The 22,815-nt window shown below is 42.7% G+C and overlaps 2 protein-coding genes across 2 annotated transcripts in view; both read left to right on the plus strand.

Moving 5' to 3' along the window:
* Positions 1-206: 206 nt before the first annotated feature.
* dazl (deleted in azoospermia-like) lies at positions 207-17,770 on the plus strand. The gene is made up of 10 exons (XM_024443406.2): positions 207-357; positions 1,239-1,361; positions 1,782-1,873; positions 1,965-2,016; positions 2,131-2,197; positions 2,475-2,608; positions 8,603-8,683; positions 8,977-9,027; positions 9,383-9,449; positions 15,998-17,770. Exons 1-9 carry the CDS (start codon positions 355-357, stop codon positions 9,425-9,427), a joined length of 648 nt encoding a protein of 215 aa, XP_024299174.1. The 5' UTR covers positions 207-354; the 3' UTR covers positions 9,428-9,449; positions 15,998-17,770.
* Positions 17,771-19,683: 1,913 nt separating this feature from the next.
* The window catches only part of rftn1a (raftlin, lipid raft linker 1a), a 48,615-nt gene continuing 45,483 nt past the window's right edge, over positions 19,684-22,815 (plus strand). Inside the window, exon 1 of the mRNA XM_042295259.1 lies at positions 19,684-20,014. The gene's annotated coding sequence lies outside the window, so the exon portion shown is untranslated. The remainder of the gene's footprint in view (positions 20,015-22,815) is intronic.

Below are 22,815 nucleotides of genomic sequence, written 5' to 3' on the forward strand. Positions count from 1 at the left end.
TTGTATCACACCATTGATTCACATCTGGGAGGGGGTTGTAAACTAGGTTCTCGATATCAGACGTCGTTATTTATCAATAAAAGTGTATACCATTAAATATTGTAAATCTTTAAAATATAGCCTACTGTTTTTAGCAAAGTTGTAACTAAATGACCCATATAAACCATTATAGATCATAAAAACATTCGGAAAAACACCCCTTGTCTACGTTTTGAAACATCCCAATTAGGTTCAGCAAGTGCGTTGGGCGTAACTTTTTGACAGTCTTTAGTTTCAACTTTTTTTCGTGCACTTGAAGCGGGGAAAGTTTGCGCGGCAGTGTGTTTAATTTATTCTGTTTTAACGGTTTTAGAAATGGTGAGTATCTAGCGAAATCTGTGTTTTGGCAATGATCCAACCACAATACATATATATTCAATATGTTAGTGAACTAATTGCCCGGCCTCTACTACGTCTAGTGAACAGTTTTCTGATACGCGGATCAAGTTCGCGAACTGTGATATTTTTTCGCTGTCCAATTTCTCGCAAAAGCGAGCTAAAGTTCCCTGACTTTAGCGAACTTGTAAGCTACAAGTGAAACATTTCTAGGTCATTATCTAAAAGACTAACTAGCATGCTTGATTAAACCAGTTGATATGCCAGTTTATTACAAGGTTAAGCATGTTTATAGCTAAGTAGGTAGTTGACATGGCTAGCTACCAGCTCTGGTGATGGTGGGTGCCTCCTAGTCTAGCTAGCCAGGGCCCTGGCACTAAAATATACTCGTTCATATAAGGTAGCTAGTTGATATGTCGAAGTTGTAGTTAGCACAGACTAATAAAAATGTCTTGGGACTAATCCGTTTTTCTATTAAGTGGTTGGGAACTAGCTACCTAGCCGAGAACTGTCGGACAATGACAATATCCTGATTGCTGAAATATAAGTGGATTGTGCTCATGATTGTCAACGATTTCCCGCTTGCCTTTTTGAAATTATATTAGTGATTGAGTTTACCCAGGATATTAGCTAGCTAGCGCCTTTCATCTGTGTCTGAGCTAGCTAGCTAGCTAGGTCAGTAGATTAATTTTATCTGTCTTGATGATTGACGCCTACTCAGGTACTGGCCACAATGGATGCCTACAGTAGTTGGCTAATATCTTTCTGCCAACTTCTTCAGCAGGCTGTTGTGGTTGCTTATAGAAAAGTGCCAGGCAAATGACCTAGTGACCAATTAAATATTTATTTTCTCTTTATTCCAGGATATTCAGAAACAGAGAGATGGATTTCAGACATCCCTAAATTTGAAGCTGTCAAATGGTTATATTTTACCTGAAGGTAGAATGACACCAAACACACTTTTTGTTGGAGGAATCGACATGAAGGTGAATAACTAACTGCTATAGTGTATATTCTTGTCTTTCTGCTGGCATTTCCATTTAAAAAAAAAAGTATACTTGTATTGACTTTATAATGATTATTTTTTTGTTTACATTTTTTCTATTTTGATATTGACCCCTACACTGAGCTTGCAAGTAAGCATTTCACTGTACCGTTGACACCTGCTGTATCCTGTGCAAGTGAAAAATAAACTTTGATTTGATTACTTATTATGCAGAGCCTCCACATGGGAAGTTGCGTTGTCTATGATTAAGTGTGCTTTGGAGGGGATGAGAATGTTTCACTGAGATAGTCTGTTCATTTTGCCTGCTCACTGGAATTAAACTGATCCTAAACCAAAAATAATTCCCTAATGGATACAATAAAGTCAACATCTAACGTGCTCATATTGCCCATTTTTTTAGGTGGATGAGAATGAAATCCGGGACTTCTTTGCGAGATTTGGTGCAGTGAAGGAAGTGAAAATCATCACTTACCGCGGCGGCATCTGTAAAGGGTGAGTCCCAAATTAGTAGGCTTTAGTCAAGGCAATTGGATCCATTCAAATTAACCTGGCCTTATATGGAACAATGTCATTCTTTGTGTAGATATGGATTTGTTTACTTCAATGAAGATGTCGACATCCAAACCATCGTTGACGTAAGAACCATTTATTTAACATAATGCATCTTAAATGGAGTCAAGTCTTTAAAATTTTGCCTTCATTCTAATCACAAGCGAATGTGTTTCCTCTTCACCTTGTTTACTCTGCAGCAACAGATAAGTTTTAAAGGGCGGAAACTGAAGCTGGGTCCAGCAATCATGAAGGAAAGGAGCTCACGTGAGTTGCTTCACTTGTGTTCATTTTGTTAATCTGTGTGTTTGTAGTAGCTATTTGACCTTGTCTTTTGTACTCTATTGCCACTGCTGAAGTCTGGGTTGTGGCTAAACGTGTTCCAGGTCAACTACATTGCAGATGTTGCATAGCATCAACCAATTGTGGCGTGCCAGGTCATCGACTGCAGTCAGACATCAAAATTGCTACATCAAATGATGTGGTTAGCTGACCACATCTAGGCATTGTGTGATCTGGCATTCTGTTTGTTTGCCCCGCCCAGGTTCCATGCCGTCTCACCTGGTTGGTCAGGTCCCCTGGATGAGCCCCTCCCAGTACATCTACTGCACCTGCTGCTCTCCTGTGGGCGTGGCTCAGCCCTCACCTGTACTCAACGGGGGCAATCCCTACATCCAGGTAAGGCCCTGTCATCACCCCAAAGCCACTGGCCTGGGTCCCAAATGACACCCTTTTCCCTATATAGTACACTACTTTTGACCAGGTCCCAGGGTGCCTTTAAGAACACACACTGTTGCAAGATGGTGCCAAAGAACATGGCTAATGTTTTACATTCTTCTAACAAATTGTTTTTTTTGTGTTTTGTGTAACTTATTTTGTACATAATGTTGTTGCTACTGTCTCTTATGACCGAAAATAACTTCTGGACATCAGAACAGTGATTACTCACCTTGGACTGGAAGAAACTTTTTCCTTTAACGAGTCCGACGAAAAGTATATACTGCTTTCACTGGAACAGGCCCAGATCCCTGTCATTTGCTTGAATAAAAGACGCAGGAAAAGGGGCCGCAGATAGGGCTGCTTTCTGAGAATCAGTAGGTGAGCGAGTAAACTCCCACTGCAAGTTAGCAAGAACAACGGATGGCAATCATTGGAAAATAAAATTGATGACCTACGATTTAAGATTATCCTACCAACGGGACATTAAAAACAGTAATATCATGTTTCACTGAGATGTTGCTGAACGATGATACGGATAATATATAGCTGGCGGGCTTTTCTATGCACCGACAGAACAGAGAAGCTACGTCTGGTAAGACGAGGGGTGGGGGTGTGTGTCTTTGTCAATAACAGCTAGTCCGAGATGTCTAATATTAAGGAAGTCTCAAGGTATTGCTCGCCTGAGGTAAAGTACCTTATAATAAGCTGTAGACCACACTATTTACCAAGAGTTCTCATCTATATTATTTGTAGCCGTCTACTTACCACCACAGAATGAAGCTGGCACTAACACCGCTCTCAACCAACTCTATAAGGCCATAAGCAAAGAAGAACATGCTCACCCAGAAATGGTGCTCCTAGTGGCTGGGGACTTTAATGCAGACAAACTTAAATCAGTTTCACCAAATGTTTACCAGCATGTCACATGTGCAACCAGAGGGGGAAAAAAAATCAGAAACCACCTTTACTCCACACAGAGATGCATACAAAGCTCTCTCCCGCCCTCCATTTGGCAAATCTGACCATAATTCGATCCTCCTGATTCCTGCTTACAAGCAAAAACTAAAGCAGGAAGTACCAGTGACCCCCTTCAATACGGAAGTGGTCAGATGACGCGGATGCTACACTACAGGACTGTTTTGCAAGCTACGACTGGAATATGTTCCAGGATTCATCCAATGGCATTGAGGAGTACACCACCTCACATGCTGACCAGACACGTCGCGTGCGCAAGCGTTGCAAAATAAATGTAGAAATCCATGTTATTCAATTATTGCACCAACCCTGCTCTCACGCGCCAACAAGCGTCTGCGATGCCAAGGGCTAATATAGAAGTCATTCCTATTTCTGAAGCAGATCGCACTGAAAGTCCTGCCTCTCCAATCTCCTCATTGGTTTATAGAAGCAGGTACCCACGTGTCATCCCCTCATTGGTTATACCCACGTGGGTGATTGAAAGACTAAATGTTTTGCCGGTTGTTGTGATAAAAGTGTAGATGCCAATCACCATATAAGTTCAAACATGAAAAAGCCTGGAAGGAGAAGAGATGACTAGAAACTATTTGGTTGGCTGTGTTATGTGTGGATTAATTGTCGGAGTAGAAGACCTTGTGCATTTCAGGTAAAATAACAACTCAATGTTTATATCCCAGGACAAATTAGCTAGCAACAGCAAGCTAGCTAAATAGGACAAATTAGCTAACTAGCTAAATTGCCATACATGTTTAGTGCTTTTCGACCTATCCCCAAATGAATGCCACAGTGACCGTACGTACATATCCCAACCAGAAGCCATGGATTACAGGCAACATCCGCATTGAGCTAAAGGTTAAAGCTGCCGCTTTCAAGGAGCGGGACACTAATCCGGACGCTTTTAAGAAATCCCACTATGCCCTCAGACAAACCATCAAACAAGCAAAGCGTCAATACAGGATTAAGATTGAATCCTACTACACAGGCTCTGACACTTGTCAGATGTGGCAGGACTTGAAAACTATTACAGACTACCAAGGGAAATCCACACACGAGCTGCCCAGTGACGCGAGCCTACCAGACCAGCTAAATACCTTCTATGCTCGCTTCGAGGCAAGCAACACTGAAGCATGCACGAGAGCACCAGCTGTTCTGGATGACTGTGTGATAACGCTCTCGGTAGCAGACGTGTGAACCTTTTAAACAGGTCAACATTAAGAAAGCTGCTGGGCCAGATGTATTACCAGGATGTGTACTCAAGGCATGTGCGGCCGAACTGTCAAGTGTCTTCACTGACATTTTCAACCTCTCCTTGACCGAGTCTGTAATACCTACATGTTTCAAGCAGACCACCATAGTCCCTGTGCCCAAGGAAGCGAAGGTAACCTGCCTAAATGATTACCGTAGCTCTCACGTCGGTAGCCATGAAGTGCTATGAAAGGCTGGTCATGGCTCACATCAACAGCATCCTCCCGGATACCCTAGACCCACTCCAATTTGCATACCACCCCAACAGATCCACAGATGACGCAATCTCACGCCACATTGCCCTTTCCCATCTGGACAAAAGGAACACCTATGTGAGAATGCTATTCATTGACTACAGCTCAGCATTCAACACCAACAAAGCTCATCCCTAAGCTAAGAACTCTGGGACTAAACACCTCCCTCAGCAACTGGATCCTGGACTTCCTGACAGGCCGCCCCCAGGTGGTAAGGGTAGGCAACAACACGTCTGCCACACTGATCCTCAACACTGGGTCCTCTCAGTGGTGTGTACTTAGTCCCCTCCTGTACTCTCTCTTCACCCACGACTGCGTGGCCAAACACGACTCCAACACCTTTAAGTTTGCTGATGACACCGATGATGACGAGACGGCCTATAGGGAGGAGGTCAGAGAACTGGCAGTGTGGTGCCAGGACACCAACCTCTCCCTCAAAAGGTGGGCCGTACAGGCCCCCATTAACATCGAGGCTGTAGTGGAGCAGGTCAAGAGTTTCAACTTTCTTGGTGTCCACATACACAACAAACTATCATTGTCCAAACATGCGAAGACAGTTGTGAAGAGGGCAGGACAAAACTTTTTCCCCTTCAGGAGACTGAAAAGATTTGGCATGGGTCCCCAGACCCTCAAAAGGTTCAACAGCAGCACCATCGAGAGCATCCTGACCGGTTGCATCACCGCCTGGTATGGCAACTGCTCGGGATCTGACCGTAAGGCGCTACAGAGGGTAGTGTGTATGGCCCAGTTCATCACTGGGGCCAAGCTTCCTGCTATCCAGGACCTACAGTTGAAGTCAGAAGTTTACATGCACCTTAGCCAAATACATTTCAACTCAGTTTTTCATAATTGCTGACATTTAATCCTAGTAAACATTCCCTGTCTTAGGTCAGTTAGGATCACCACTTTTATTTTAAGAATGTGAAATGTCAGAATAATAGTAGTGATTTATTTCTGATTTTATTTCTTTCATCACATTCCCAGTGGGTCAGAAGTTTACATACACTCAATTAGTATTTAGTAGCATTGCCTTTTAAATTGTTTAACTTGGGTCAAACGTTTTGAGGAGCCTTCCACAAGCTTCCCACAATAAGTTGGGGGAATTATGGCCCATTCCTCCTGACAGAGCTGGTGTAACTGAGTCAGGTTTGTAGGCCTCCTTGCTCGCACACTTTTTCAGTTCTGCCCACAAATGATCTATAGGATTGAGGTCAGGGCTTTGTGATGGCCACTCCAATACCTTGACTTTGTTGTCCTTAAGCCATTTTACCACAACTTTGGAAGTATGCATGGACAGGCAAGCTTCTAAAGCCTTGCCTGTCCATTTGGAAGACCCATTTGCGACCAAGCTTTAACTTCCTGACTGATGTCTTGAGGTGTTGCTTCAATATGGGGTGGCAGGGTATCCTAGTGGTTAGAGTGTTGGGCTAGTCACCGAAAGGTTGCAAGTTCGAATCCCCGAGCTGACAAGGTACAAATCTGTCGTTCTGCCCCTGAACAGGCAGTTAAACCACTGTTCCTAGGCCATCATTGAAAATAAGAATTTGTTCTTAACTGTCTTGCCTAGTTAAATAAAGATAAAATAAAATAAAAATATTTCCACAATTTTCCATCCTCATGAAGCCATCTATTTTGTGAAGTGCACCAGTCTCTCATGATGCTGCCACGCCCTTGCCTCACGGTTGGGATGGTGTTCTTCGGCTTGCAAGCATCCCCCTTTTTTTCCAAACAGAACAATGGTTATTATGGCCAAACAGTTTTATTTTGTTTAATCAGACCAGAGGACATTTCTTCAAAAAGTACTGTCCCCATGTGCAGTTGCAAACCGTAGTCTGGCTTTTTTATGGCGGTTTTGGAGCAGTGGCTTCTTCCTTGCTGAGCGGCCTTTCAGGTTATGTCGATATAGGACTCGTTTTACTGTGGATATAGATACTTTTGTACCTGTTTCCTCCAGCATCTCCACAAGGTCCTTTGCTGTTGTTCTGGGATTGATTTGCACTTTTCGCACCAAAGTACGTTCCTCTCTAGGAGACAGAACGCGTCTCCTTCCTGAGCAGTATGTAGTCTGCGTGGTCTCATGGTGTTTATACTTGCATACTATTGTTTGTACAGATGAACATGGTACCTTCAGGTGTTTGGAAATTCCTCTCAAGGATGAACCAGACTTGTGGAGGTCTACATTTTTTTTTTTGAGGTCTTGGCTGATTTCTTTTGATTTTCCCATGATGTCAAGCAAAGAGGCACTGAGTTTGAACGTAGGCCTTGAAATACATTCACAGGTTTACCTCCAATTGACTAAAATGGTGTCAATTAGCCTATCAGAAGGTTCTAAAGCCTTGACATAATTTTCTGGATTTTTCCAAGCTGTTTAAAAGGCACAGTCAACTTAGTGTATGTATGTCACTTCACCCTCACCTACATGTCCAAATTACCTCAACTAACCTGTACACTGCACACTGACTCAGCACCGGTACCCACTGGAATTGTGATACAGTGAAATGATCTGTCTTAACAATTTTTGGGAAAATTACTTCATGCACAAAGTAGATGTCCTAACCGACTTGCCAAAACTATAGTTTGTTAACAAGAAATTTGTGGAGTGGTTGAAAAACAAGTTTAATGTCTCCAACCTAAGTGTATGTGAACTTCCGACTTCAACTGTATATAGGCGGTATCAGAGGAAAGCCCATAAAATTGTCAGACTCCAGTCACCCAAGTTATAGACTGTTTTCTCTGCTACAGCACGGCAAGCTGTACCGGAGCGCCAAGTCTAGGACCAAAGGCTCCTCAACAGCTTCTAGCCCCAAGTTATAAGACTGTTGAACAATTAATCAAATCTCCCCTGGACTATTTACTTTGATTCCCCCACCCTCCCTTTTGTACAGTGCTGCTGCTCGTTGTATATTATCTATGCATAGTCACTTCACCCTCACCTACATGTCCAAATTACCTCAACTAACCTGCACACTGACTTAGTACCGGTAGACCTGTATATGACCTCATTGTTCTTATTGTGTTACTTCGTATTTCTTTTTGACTTTAGTCTATTTGGTAAATATTTTCTTAACTGTTCTTGAACTGCACTGTTGATTAAGGGCTTGTAAGTTCGCATTTCACTAAGGTCTACACTTGTTGTATTTAGCGCATGTAACAAAAAAAGTTTGATTTGAAGATGGGCTTGGATCAGTTCACACTTTTGGACTAATAGTGGTCCCAAAAGTGCATCTGCCCACCATGTTCAGTAGGCAAACACTGGACGTTGCAAATAGAAATGTCCTGAATAGAGCTGATGGGATTCCTTATTCTAGATGTCAGAGGCATGTTTTTTTTCTACATAACATTCCACTAAGCTGTGCTCTGCTAAACATGGCCCAAGAAAACTACACAAGTGCTCCTAAAATTACACCAGATTGACAGTTGACCATCTTATATCTTACACTGAGGCAATATAGATATTAGTTTTTCCCTCTTTTCTCAGCCTTACTCGTATAACGGCCTTCAAGGAGTCATGATGCCACAGATGCCCATGAGCTACTCACAAACCGCCTACGCGTACCAGGTAAACACACACTTGTACAGGCAAAGAACCTATTAATAAAACAACTTTATTGTCCTCTGGAGAAAACACGCAATACAACATGACACATTGAGTATCAACAATATAATATACTAAACTAATATACATGCGTGAAATGCTAGATGCCTAGACCACCTACACACATCTGACATACTGTAACATAGCATGATAGACAGTACCACCTGCTCCACATCCTCCATATTCCCAGTGGAGGAATAAAAGGATGCTTATGCGTTCTTGTATGTCTGACCTTTGACTCCCTGCTCCTCCCCCAGTACGCTTCACCACACTGGACCGGGGAGCAGAGGACACGGCTTGTCAACCAGGTGACGCTCACGTCTTCTGAATGACTATACCTTTTGGTTACTGTTAAGAATGCATGACCAGATATGTAATTGTATTTGAACTGATTGGAATGTTTGTACCGTCTGTATTGTTGGCTGGTTAAGTAATGGCCACTGGGTGGCAGTGTTTGGTAAAGCTTATATTGTCGTGTTGGTGTGAGTCCTTTTGAGCTCACAAACAGTACCATCCTCCAGTCTGTATCAGTAATTCATGTGTAGGCTAAGGATGACGGATTTTCTTCAAAGGTGTTTTTGCTGTAATAGCTCCTGTGTTAAGGTTCACTGTGGTTGTTTCAGCCGGCTCATTATTTGATGTGATGTGGTGCACCGTTTCCAGAACTTTGTGGACTGTGGAGTCCAGACTCTGCTGACTCTGCTGTAGCCCACTGACCCTCCTGTACCAGGTGAGCGCATACACACACACCCTGACACCTCCCAGTGTACCAGGTGAACACACACACCCTGACACCTCCCAGTGTACCAGGTGAACACACACACCCTGACACCTCCCAGTGTACCAGGTGAACACACACACCCTGACACCTCCTAGTGTACCAGGTGAACACACACACCCTGACACCTCCCAGTGTACCAGGTGAACACACACACCCTGACACTCCCGCTAGGGCTGTCCACGACAAAAGAAAATCTTGGTCGACCGAGTCGTCCTGTTCTTTTGATCAATCGATTGGTCTTTTTTAAAACGTATTTTTCCATATAGACAAACACCCTATGTGTTTGAATAAAACCAACTACATATGCAGCTAGATTGACTGAAGCTTTAAGCACACTGTTTGATTAAATAATTGACGCACAAATTACTCAGAGCCCGATGGTCACGCTGTTTAAAAAGAGGGTCTGTGTGACTGGCGCACGTTGTCTCGCTCTCCTCCCTACTGCAGTGAAAAGGCACCACAGCAAGTGTTTATTGCGCTCTCCGTGCTGAAGCAGCTACATCATTTCAGCCATTTAGTTTCTTGTTTCTGACTGAAAAGGCACTGCATCTCATTGCTAGAGTCGTCACTACAGACCCTGGTTTGAAATCTGGGTTTATCAAAACCGGCCATGATTGGGAGTCCCATAGGGCGGTGTAAAATTGGCCCAGCGTCGTCCGTGTTGGGGGAGGGTTTGGCCGGGGTAGGCCGTAATTGTAAAATAAGAATTTGTTCTTAACTGACTTGCCTTGTTAAAGGTTTTAAAATTTAAAAAAACATTGGGTCTGACCTATAGCCTATCATTATCACATCAATAAATTGGCTATAACAAACTCTCGACACAGTAACACGTGACAGCAAAATGGATGCAGAGGACGTGAAAAATAAACTGGATATGGGCGAATGTTTACTGGTTGCTTGGGGGAAAGGGGAAGTCAGATCTGTGGAAGACATTTGACTTAGTTGTGGAAACTACTGGAGATAAAGAAAAATGAGGGTATAGGATGGAGGTTGACCGATTAATCGGTTTCGAAAAATCATAATCAGCCATTTTTATATATGAAATAATGACAATTACAACAATACTGAATGAACAATGAACACTTATTTTAACTTAATATAATACATGAAATCTATTTGGTCTCAAATAAATAATGAAACATGCTCAATTTGGTTTAAAAAATGCATAAACAGTGATGGAGAAGAAAGTAAAAGTGCAATATGTGCCATGTAAAAAAGCTAACGTTTAAGTTCCTTGCTCAGAACATATGAAAGCTGGTGGTTCAATATTCCCAGTAAAGAAATATTAGGTTGCTGTTATTATAGGAGTTTTTCTTTCTATACCATTTTGTATTTCATATACCTTTGACTATTGGATGTTCTAATAGGCACTTTAGGCTGGCAATATTAATCTCAGGAGTTGATAGGCTTGAAGTCATAAACAGCTCTATGATCAAGAATTGCTAAGAGCTGCTGGCAAATGCAGTAAAGAGTGAATGAATGCTTACTAGCCTGCTGCTGCCTACCACCGCTCAGACTGTTCTATCAAATCATAGGCTTAAATTATAATATAATAAACACACAGATACGAATGAGCCTTAGGTCATTAATATGGTCAAATCTGGAAACTATCATTTCGAAACAAAACATTTATTCTTTCGGTGAAATACGCAACCTTTCTGTATTTTATCAAACTGGTGGCAACCTTAAGTCTAAATATTGCTGTACATTGCACAACCTTCAACGTTATGTCATAATTATGTAAAATTCTGGCAAATTAGTTTGCAATGAGGCAGGCAGCACACAGTTTAATATACTCTGACTCTGCGTGCAATGAACGCAAGAGAAGTGACACAACTTCCCTAGTTAATATTGCCTGCTAACATGAATTTATGTTAACTAAATATGCAGGTTAAAAAAATATAGTTCTGTGTATTGATTTTAACCTGTTGCGACGAGCAATCCCGTATCCGGGAGCGTAATTATAGCCTCAAGCTCATTACCATAATGCAACGTTAACTATTCATGAAAATCGCAAATGAAATGAAATAAATATATTGGCTCACAAGCTTAGCCTTTTGTTAACAACACTGTCATCTCAGATTTTCTAAAAATGCTTTTCAACCATAGCTACACAAGCATTTGTGTAAGAGTATTGATAGCTAGCATAGCATTAAGCCTAGCATTCAGCAGGCAACATTCACAAAAACAAGAAAAGCATTCAAATAAAATCATTTACCTTTGAAGAACTTCGGATGTTTTCAATGAGGAGACTCTCAGTTAGATAGCAAATGTTCAGTTTTTCCAAAAATATTATTTGTGTAGAAGAAATCGCTCCGTTTTGTTCATCACGTTTGGCTAAGAAAAAAAAAAAAGCGAAAATTCAGTCATTACAACGGCAAACTTTTTTCCAAATTAACTCCATAATATCGACAAACATGGCAAACGTTGTTTAGAATCAATCCTCAAGGTGTTTTTCACATATCTATTTGATGATAAATCACTCGTGGCAGTTTGGTTTCTCCTCTGAACAAAATGGAAAAATGCACGCACCTGGAGATTACGCAATAGTTTCGACGGAGGACACCGAGCGGACACCTGGTAAATGTAGTCTCTTATGGTCAATTTTCCAATGATATGCCTACAAATACGTCACAATGCTGCAGACACCTTGGGGAAACGACAAAGTGTAGGCTCATTCCTTGCGCATTCACCTTGGGAAACGACAAAGTGTAGGCTCATTCCTTGCGCATTCACCTTGGGAAACGACAAAGTGTAGGCTCATTCCTTGCGCATTCACAGCCATATAAGGAGACATTGGAACACAGCGCATTCAAAATCTGGCTCACTTCCTGTATGAAATTTCATCTTGGTTTCGCCTGTAGCATTAGTTCTGTGGCACTCACAGACAATATCTTTGCAGTTTTGGAAACGTCAGTGTTTTCTTTCCAAAGCTGTCAATTATATGCATAGTCAAGCATTTTTTCGTGACAAAATATCTTGTTTAAAACGGGAACGTTTTTCATCCAAAAATGAAATACTGCCCCCAGAGGTTCAAGAGGTTAAGGCAAAAGATGTTTATGGTTAGGTATATTCGTGCAACGATTGTGCTCTTTTCGCAAATGCGCTTTTGTTAAATCATCACCCATTTGGCGAAGTAGGCTGTGATTCGATGATAAATTAACAGGCACTGCATTGATTATATGCAACGCAGGACAAGCTAGTTAACTACATAGTTGATGCTATTACTAGGTTAACTAGTGATTATGTGAAGATAAATTTAATGCTAGCAACTTACTTTGGCTCCTTGCTGCACTCGCGTAACAGGTGGTCAGTCTGCCACGCAGTTTCCTCGAGGAATGCAATGTAATCGGCCATAATCGGCGTCCAAAAATGCCGATTACCGATTGTTATTAAACCTTGAAATCAAGGCTGTTATACAAAGCGTACTAATGATAACAACATGACTTAATATTATGATCATAATAATTGTAATAACAATAAGGAGATCACGATAAACGAGGGTATATGAGCGAGAGCTGCGTGTACATTGTGTGTGACCAACAGGTGCTGTTTTACAATATTTTTCTGCCTGGTATTGAACAGCGTAAACAATAAATAAGGAATATCAGTCTATTCTAACTGATTTTGTTTATTTTTTCAAGCCTTTATTACAGCATAGCAAAGATTTAATAACAGACAAATCTGTTAAATTGCTTTATCCTGCATTTTGCCGTTGCATGAGGCTTGGTGCTCATGGAATCAGTAAGCTCTTAAACAAACACTCAAACAGACAACAGAAGCAAGATCTGTTTTATTTCTGTAGATATATATGAATGATTTATAAAGCCAGGCACATTTTAAGTTGGGCTATTAATTATAGACCTAATGAAGTTGGTTTCCTCTCCATTTTCTTAGATAATTAGGCTGTTGCTTCTCTGCTGCTGCTGCCTCTGTCGCATTGTTCTCAATCCCAATGTGCTGGTTAACTTTGCTAATATGCATATAGCAACATAGGGAAAGGCGCCGATTCTGCGGCGCGACCGTATCCAACGCAGGAGAAAGCGCATTTGTTATAAAATATTAGATTTGTTAGTATTGCACCATTTATTTTTACCCAAATATAACATGTGGTGAGGCGTACTGGGGGAGGAGCAGGGGGTCAAAGGTCAGACATACAAGAACACATAAGCATCCTTTTATTCCTCCACTGGGAATATGGAGGATGTGGAGCAGGTTACCCAGATACAATGCCAGTATCACATGTCTTGTTGATGGACTGTGCCATCCCCACGGGGTCCGCAATGGATTAGTCCACCGAGACAGGCGCGAATCAGACGAGTCCAGTGCACCATGATTATTATTATTTTTTTACTGCGACTGCTCGACTAAAGATTTCTCGGTCAGCCTATCGCCCAAACAATAGACCACGCGACTAAATGTGGTCAGCCCAAGTGAGCACACACTGACCCTCCCACTGAATCAGGTGCTCATACACAGACCCCCCGCTGTTCCAGGTGCTTATACACACACTGACCCCCCCCGCTGTACCAGGTGCTCATACATACACTGACCCTCCCACTGAACCAGGTGCTCAGACACACACTGACCCTGACCCCCCTGTTGTACCAGGTGCTCATACACACACACACACACACACACTGACCCTCCCCGCTGTACCAGGTGCTCACACACACACTGACCCTCCCCGCTGTACCAGGTGCTCACACACACACACACACTGACCCTCCCCTGCTGTACCAGGTGCTCATACACACACTGACCCTCCCCGCTGTACCAGGTGCTCATACACACACACACTGACCCTCCCCTGCTGTACCAGGTGCTCATACACACACACTGACCCTCCCCGCTGTACCAGGTGCTCATACACACACACACTGACCCTCCCCCGCTGTACCAGGTGCTCATACACACACACTGACCCTCCCCCACTGTACCAGGTGCTCATACACACACACACACACACTGACCCTCCCCTGCTGTACCAGGTGCTCATACACACACACTGACCCTCCCCTGCTGTACCAGGTGCTCATACACACACACTGACCCTCCCCCGCTGTACCAGGTGCTCATACACACACACTGACCCTCCCCACTGTACCAGGTGCTCATACACACACACACACACACACACTGACCTCCCCGCTGTACCAGGTGCTCATACACACACACACTGACCCTCCCCCACTGTACCAGGTGCTCATACACACACACTGACCCTCCCCCACTGTACCAGGTGCTCATACACACACACTGACCCTCCCCCACTGTACCAGGTGCTCATACACACACACTGACCCTCCCCACTGTACCAGGTGCTCATACACACACACTGACCCCCCCACTGTACCAGGTGCTCATACACACACACTGACCCTCCCCACTGTACCAGGTGCTCATACACACACACTGACCCTCCCCACTGTACCAGGTGCTCATACACACACACACACACACACACTGACCCTCCCCCGCTGTACCAGGTGCTCATACACACACACACTGACCCTCCCCCACTGTACCAGGTGCTCATACACACACACTGACCCTCCCCACTGTACCAGGTGCTCATACACACACACTGACCCTCCCCACTGTACCAGGTGCTCATACACACACACTGACCCTCCCCCACTGTACCAGGTGCTCATACACACACTGATCCTCCCCACTGTACCAGGTGCTCATACACACACACTGACCCTCCCCACTGTACCAGGTGCTCATACACACACACTGACCCTCCCCCACTGTACCAGGTGCTCATACACACACACTGACCCTCCCCCACTGTACCAGGTGCTTATACACACACACTGACCCTCCCCCACTGTACCAGGTGCTAACACAGACCTCCCGCTGTTTTAGCTCTTTCTATACGTCTTTCCTTTCTCCTCTATGGTCTCTGACCATCTCTTCATTGTTCTTACAACTCTTCTGTGTTCTCTACCTCCAGTTTGCAGTGATTTCTTCTCACAAAGATATTAGTATTTAGTGATTGTGTTAAGTGCTGATTTGAACGCTCCAAGTGAATTGTCTGCAGTTCTTTCTTTTTAAGAAGCATTGTCTGTCTGTTATAGATGATGACAATCTGTCCATCCTGAAGAACCTTCTATCCTCTTGTTGTCAGACTGGCCAGTCCTAGTATCTCAATTTGTCTTCCTGTGATTCCTCGCTTCTTTCTCAACCGTATTGGAGGAGATGGACCCAAGGTCATTCTGAATGCAATTTGAGGAGAGAGAATGCGAGGAATTGAGAAAAGACCAATTGAGATACTAGAACTGTCCACACAATCTGACGACTAAAGGAAAGAATCGCCTACTTCTCAACCCATTGGCTTGGATGGTCAGTGGAGAGGGACCTCTGACCGTCTCATCCAATGGGTCTTGAGAAGGCGAGAGGATGTGAGGAATCACAAAATGGAATTGAAAAAGCCCTATAATCCTAGCTGATGGTTGGCTGAATGCTTGTCTGTTTTCTGTCCACCACAGGGGGTGATGTGTGCCAGTCTGCACTGCGACAAGATGACATCCTGGCCTTTGGAGTGCTAGAAGCAACAAACTTAAAAAATCTACATTACCAGGATGCTTTCTCTCTCTGACATCCCTCCCTCGCTCGCTTTGAGACCCATTTTAACACACCGACCGTGGCGGCTCAACACTTACACCTGATGGGCGTGGTCACTGACTGTGCTCCATGATTGGCTTGGCTAGGACCACGGTCCTGGGGTTTGGACCGCTTTTAAACCACCTCAACCACTGTCACGCAGGGAAGAGAGGAAGTAATTTTGGTGCCTCAGCATTTTCATAACACAAGGCAATGTGTGGTGTCACATTTTTTATTTTTTAGTTTGTGGTTTTTGTTGGGTTTTTTGATTGTCCCAAACCAAAAGACTTTTACGCTCACCTGTGCATATTTATATTTTATTTTGTACTATTTATGTTGAAATTATTTTAATGTCGGTTTGTTTGGGTTTAAGCTTTTAGCGGGGCCTCTCTGTACATAGATTTGTAATACAGTAAATTCATCTTTAGAATAGTGATATCAATTAACTTTCCCTTTATTAATTCACGTTCCATCCCCATACTGCTTCAATTTAAGAAACTAGTGCGTTGAATTATTACGAGGGCAGCATTGGGCACAACACTAACACATATTTCAGGTACTATTTGTTTTGTTCCTGTCTTAATAAGCTACTTTAGTCACCATTTTGTTTTCCATCACTGTATTCCAAGTGCCTGCCTGCTTTTCTGTTATGAGGGGTTTATTTAGAATTGGGATGCACTGGTATCTCGAGTGTTGCTGTTTCCAAAGTTATGGATCCTTTTATTGTGGCACTGGTCAATGTTTCTTAGGTTATGTCCCAAATGGCACCCTGTTCCCTATTTAGTGCACTACTTTTGACTAGGATCCTGATCAAAAGTAGTGAACTATATAGGGTGCCATTTGGGGAGTTGACTTGGACTGTTCCAGCTCTTCCAAGAGGAAAATCACTGCGTCAATTTCCCATGAAGGTGTTGATAAACTACTTTTATAATGCAGCCTGGGTCGGGAAATCTTTTTTAAAATTTTAATTCACTCAAATTAAGGACATAACTAAAAGCAATGTGTTCCATCACTACAGTTTGAAGTTCACTTTATTGAGAGAAATTGTTGCACTGATTTTGTGTGTTTAAGATTATTTTTTTTCGAGATGGTGTCATTTTGATTTCATGAATGAAAAACCCTGACGTAATCACGTTTCAGGCCAATGGGTTAACTGGGTGCATTTAAATGGGATAACATTTGGATATATAGGATCATGGGTGGGATTTCATATCAGTAACATCCAGCAGGTTTGCCCAGGTGTATGTGGACGTAAGGTTTTGCCTGCCCTGGATAACCTCTTCTAAATGTACCCTCGGCATGCATAGTTGTACCTTGTCATGGATCTCTTGGTTTAGTTTTTTGTCAATTCCCCTGCTATGACCCATGCTATTCGGTACCCAACGTTGTTTAAAATGGCACCCTATTGCTTATAGTGCACTACTTCTCTGGTCGAAAGTAACATTTGGGATGTAACCTAGCCATTGATCTTAAAGGAATCTAATCATGTTGATGGGAATATGATGGTTAGAGCTTTTCTAGATCACTGTACTGGTTTAAGTTGGGTTCTTGTTGAGGTGTTCTTGTTGAGGTGTTCATGTTAACAATTTAAGGTTTGGATTTTGTTTAAAATAAATAAATAAATATATAAATACAAATAAATTTGAATTAAGTAATCACACACTCGTACTTTACTGAAAGCTGTAATTGTTTCTTGACCGTTGTACTGTATACCATCAGTCCAATTTTCAAGTGGACATTTCTCCCCCAGTTTCAATCCATGACCCTTGGAGCTTTATTTCCCAGATGAGTACACTGTTTCTGAAGTATTTTTCTGTCTACTGTTGTGCAGAAGTGCTCCTGTCTTCACTGTGGACTGGTTGCCATCTGAAGTTGGTTGTTGGTCAAGACCCAGAGTGTGATCCAAAGTTCTACAATTCCTTTATGGTCAAAGCTAAATTGAAGTATGAAGCTGAACCTGAACCTAAGTCAGCTTTGGGGAGGGTACGCCGTTTGATCTATTCCACAATTTGTGACCCGGGGTGGTTTTGTTAGTGCACACCTAGCAAAATGCGTTGCAACATAAACTAGCATTTATTATTGGGGAAGTTCAGGTTAGTCCTTCCCTGATTTGGCATACACTCCAAAAGTGGCTGCTGGTTGGTCACAGCTGCTTTTCTGTCAAGGCAAATCAGACTCTTCTGGTCACAGACCATTTTGTCACAGACAGCAGTATGCTGGTGTACGTACCTACGCTCCCTGGGGGGGCCTGCCCCCCTTCACAGACAGGCTGCTCTGAATTATGGAGTAGTCTGATAGGCTTTATGAAATATGAATTTATAACTGTGATCCACGCCTAACACAAACCCTGCACAACTTTCATACAAACCCATCAACATGCTTTGAGTCTGTCAACATCAACTTTTCTGTCCATGACTGACTGACTGAACACAATGTCCCACAAAGTCAATTTCCATACAGACATAGGTTGCTTTAGTCCTTTATTTAACTAACGTGGTCTTTATAGTCCAAGGACTTTACATGTTCTGTGACTGACATAACAATGGAAAAACTTCTGATGCTCAACCAATTTCCCACCTTGCACCTTGTGTATGTTAACTCAACAGTTAGTTGACCCTGAATTCCCCCCACACAAAAAAAAACCTGTCCAGTGGCGATTTTAGCATGTAAATCTTGGTCGGACAAAGTCAGGATTTAAAAAAAAAAAAAATGTAATGCATGACAAAGTCACTACACAAACCAATACATTAATTGCACTATAATTGTGAAGAAATGGTGCCCATAAACTGTTAGGTCCCTCACAAAGCTACCTCAACAGTAGTACCAACATTTTACCGCTGCTACACCTGGCTATCCGGAGAGCCTTGTCTGGCAGGGAAACAGTTCATTCAACCACATTTACTGCCTTAAAAAAAACAGCTGATATGGAAGACTTGCTTAAACACGTGGCTTCTACTGACAATTGAGATGTACACACTATTGCATAAGGGGACGACGAGTGGATGAGGCAATTCGTGATTTCTATTAAGATATTAATGAGCGAGCTAGGACAGACGTAGTCAATATTACTATTTGTTCAGAACTTTTGAAATGTACAGCGACAGAATTCAGAACATGGCCTGTTCTTACTGTATTATCCCCGTATGACACTTATGCCTGAAGACCCCTCAAAATAAGGATTATTATGTTTCCAAGCCCTTCCAGAACCAATGCGTGTTAATGTTCAGGCGGAGTGTTGGGGCTCAAAACTCCCCTGTACCGAAGACGCCTTTGTCCAGTGACACTTATGTGTAATGAAACTGAGTCATGATCAAGTGCTAAAACAGACCTACAGCACTTGCTATAACATGCCCTTATGACATTTATAATTGAGTAATTGAGCTTGCCATTTTATTCACTCTTTGTGGCTTCCTCTTCACTCATACTATTGCGCTTCCTTCCCTGCTGGTTAAATCAGCCTTCTGCAACTGTAGCGAAGGTTCAATAAGCAGAGGGAGGAGAGAAGCATAATGGTAGACCGTGCTGACGCTCTCAAACACACACATAGAGGGAGATATAATTGGAGGGAGTGAGCGGGGAGAAGAGAACGGAGTGTGTGTGAGGAGTTGATATCACGGGTTTAGGGAGGGATACAGTACTGTACAGTTGTCAGAGGGAGGATTCGGATTTCCGGTTAGCGGAGCAGCATGATCTTAACCGCGGGTAGTGCCTCTTCAACCGAGGTGATCTCACCGACGACTGTGGATTGACCGACAGGCGCACAGAGAAACACACCGAGGACACATTTACCTCAGAAAGAGTGTGAGGGTTTGTTTGTGTGTTGGTGTAACCACATGAGCTCATTGCTTGCCCATGCGTCCTGACTGGGTTCGACTTCTCTGCCCGTGATAACATCCAAACGGGTATGTTTATGTTTTGTTGTTTGTCTCAGCTCTCTGAAAACGAATTACATTTGTGTATTAAGATGGAATGGAAATGTAGGGCAAGGTTCACGGGTGTTGTTCTTAACCTAGATGAAACAAAAAGTATTCTCATCACTTATTAATGTTGTAGGTCTACTGGCAACATCTATCTGGGGCCTCTAAGATAAAATAAACTATTGGGAAACGTCTGAGACGTGTGTAGGCTCAACTGTACAGTGTACACTTTTTGGAAAGAGGGGAGAAGTTGTGGATTGTCTATAGAAGGATCCCTTACATGGGTTCGTTTTTGGCCACAACACAAGTTCTGGTCACAACAGTTAATAACGGTTAATTAACACCCGACCAATGTTCTACTCTAGGTTATACGTTCTGCCAAGACCTATACACGATTCTTATCCGCTGTATAATATTGATTTTGATGTATGTGCCAGCGACTATTTGTGGATAGTATTCCAATCACGCCACAGTCTCTGGCAGGGCTCAAGCCCAGATATGCGTGACAGAGTAAATTGTGTCAAGCGCAGCTGGAGAGATGGAAAGAGCAGAGAAATGTGCGAGAGTGTGATTCGGTGCGTAAGCGATCTGTCTTTTCCTGTTTGCTAAACTGCCATTGTTATAACGGACACCAGCAGTTCGCCACGTGCCCTGAGCATGCAGGAGAGAAACGTGCACAAAAAACCCACAGGCGCATGTTGGCCCCCTTTTGGCGTTTTTCTTAATGTAGCATACATTTGTTTGTAAATCACCACAAATAAAAAGTAACTTTTTTTCATAGGGTGTTTGACAATATGTCTGGTGTTATTCTTGGAAAGTAGACTAGATTCAGGCTACCCATTGAAATGAATTGGATGACAATGTTTGCAGGCAATTCATCAACGTCAAACAGGTGTGTGAAATCGTATTCATTATAGTTTATACCCATTTAGGTTTATTTTATTTCTTCAGGGATCATGCCTCCCTCGGAGCACATTGACACTCTCCCATGCTCTCTCTAATCCCCTTTAACATTTTTGTTCTTCTTCCTGCGTCCCCTTCCATATTTAGTGCGAATCTTTTCATCCGCGTGCCCATCTCGCGCTCTCCCTCCGCGGAAGATGAATGGCGTTTCTCTGTGCGTTTGCGCTCCCCAGAAGAGTTCCAAGATAGCGGTGCCACAGCACAGACGGATTATCCTCGTGTGTAATCCACGTTTGGTTGCGCTGTCATTTAAAATAACTCAGTTAAAAGAGCTGCTTTAATGAGATGCCCTCCTCTGTCTCTCTCCAGCTCTTCTCTCTTTCCTCATACCGCCTTCCTTTGCTCATTTAACTTCTAAGGGCTCTGTATTTTTTTTGTGGTGATTTAGATGCCTCACTTTAACCGTGTGGTAAGATTATGATGATGATGCCAACGGGTAAATTATCACCACAGGTAGTGCTGAGCAGTTATGATGGGACTGCAGTTCATCATCTAAACCCAACTCTTCAAACCACACAGGTAGCAGAACTAGTTAAAAGCTTAAACAGCAGAACTACAGTAGAACCAGTTATGATTCAACAGAACAGAATAACCAGTTAAAAGCTTCAACAGTAGAACCAGATAAAAGCTTGGAACAGTAGAACCAGTTAAACGCTTGGAACAGTAGAACCAGATAAAAGCTTGGAACAGTAGAACCAGTTAAAAGCTTGGAACAGTAGAACCAGTTAAAAGCTTGGAACAGTAGAACCAGTTAAACGCTTGGAACAGTAGAACCAGTTAAACGCTTGGAACAGTAGAACCAGTTAAAAGCTTGGAACAGTAGAACCAGTTAAAAGCTTGGAACAGTAGAACCAGTTAAAAGCTTGGAACAGTAGAACCAGTTAAACGCTTTGAACAGTAGAACCAGTTAAACGCTTGGAACAGTAGAACCAGTTAAAAGCTTTGAACAGTAGAACCAGTTAAAAGCTTGGAACAGTAGAACCAGTTAAAAGCTTGGAACAGTAGAACCAGTTAAACGCTTTGAACAGTAGAACCAGTTAAACGCTTGAAACAGTAGAACCAGTTAAACGCTTGGAACAGTAGAACCAGTTAAACGCTTGGAACAGTAGAACCAGTTAAAAGCTTGGAACAGTAGAACAAGTTAAACGCTTGGAACAGTAGAACCAGTTAAAAGCTTGGAACAGTAGAACCAGTTAAAAGCTTGGAACAGTAGAACCAGTTAAAAGCTTGGAACAGTAGAACCAGTTAAACGCTTTGAACAGTAGAACCAGTTAAACGCTTGGAACAGTAGAACCAGTTAAAAGCTTTGAACAGTAGAACCAGTTAAAAGCTTTGAACAGTAGAACCAGATAAAAGCGTAAAAGCTTCAACAGTAGAACCATTTAAGGTCTTCAACAGTAGAACCAGTTAAAAGCTTAAAAGCTTCAACAGTAGAACCAGTTAAAAGCTTAAAAGCTTCAACAGTAGAACCAGTTAAGGGCTTCAACAGTAGAACCAGTTAAAAACTTCAACAGTAGAACCAGTTAAGGGCTTCAACAGTAGAACCAGTTAAAAGCTTGTCTCCTCCTGCACCACTTGAACCTTAATGTTCTCCCTCGGTGTTAGCAGACAGTGTGTTTAATACAAGCCTAGGGGACAGAGTATGTTTGTAGTTTATCTGTGTGTTCTAATAACGGAAGCAGTCTCTTTTACAGGATTAGTGGAAAATGTGGTTGGACTACTTTATGGGAAAAGCATTCTCAGCAGGGGACATTCTTCTGCTGCTAGAGCAATAAGAGAAGTGAACAGAAGGACCCCACTACCGTCTGTCTACACAAGGGGAG

This window comes from Oncorhynchus tshawytscha, linkage group LG13, assembly GCF_018296145.1.
Source record: "Oncorhynchus tshawytscha isolate Ot180627B linkage group LG13, Otsh_v2.0, whole genome shotgun sequence".
NCBI lineage: Eukaryota > Metazoa > Chordata > Actinopteri > Salmoniformes > Salmonidae > Oncorhynchus > Oncorhynchus tshawytscha.

Excerpts from the sequence above, each read along its gene's own strand:
- dazl (XM_024443406.2), top strand. Across the intron at positions 2,017-2,130 it reads ACATCCAAACCATCGTTGAC|CAACAGATAAGTTTTAAAGG; the intron begins GTAAGAACCATT and ends TTTACTCTGCAG. Across the intron at positions 2,609-8,602 it reads GGGGCAATCCCTACATCCAG|CCTTACTCGTATAACGGCCT; the intron begins GTAAGGCCCTGT and ends CTCTTTTCTCAG.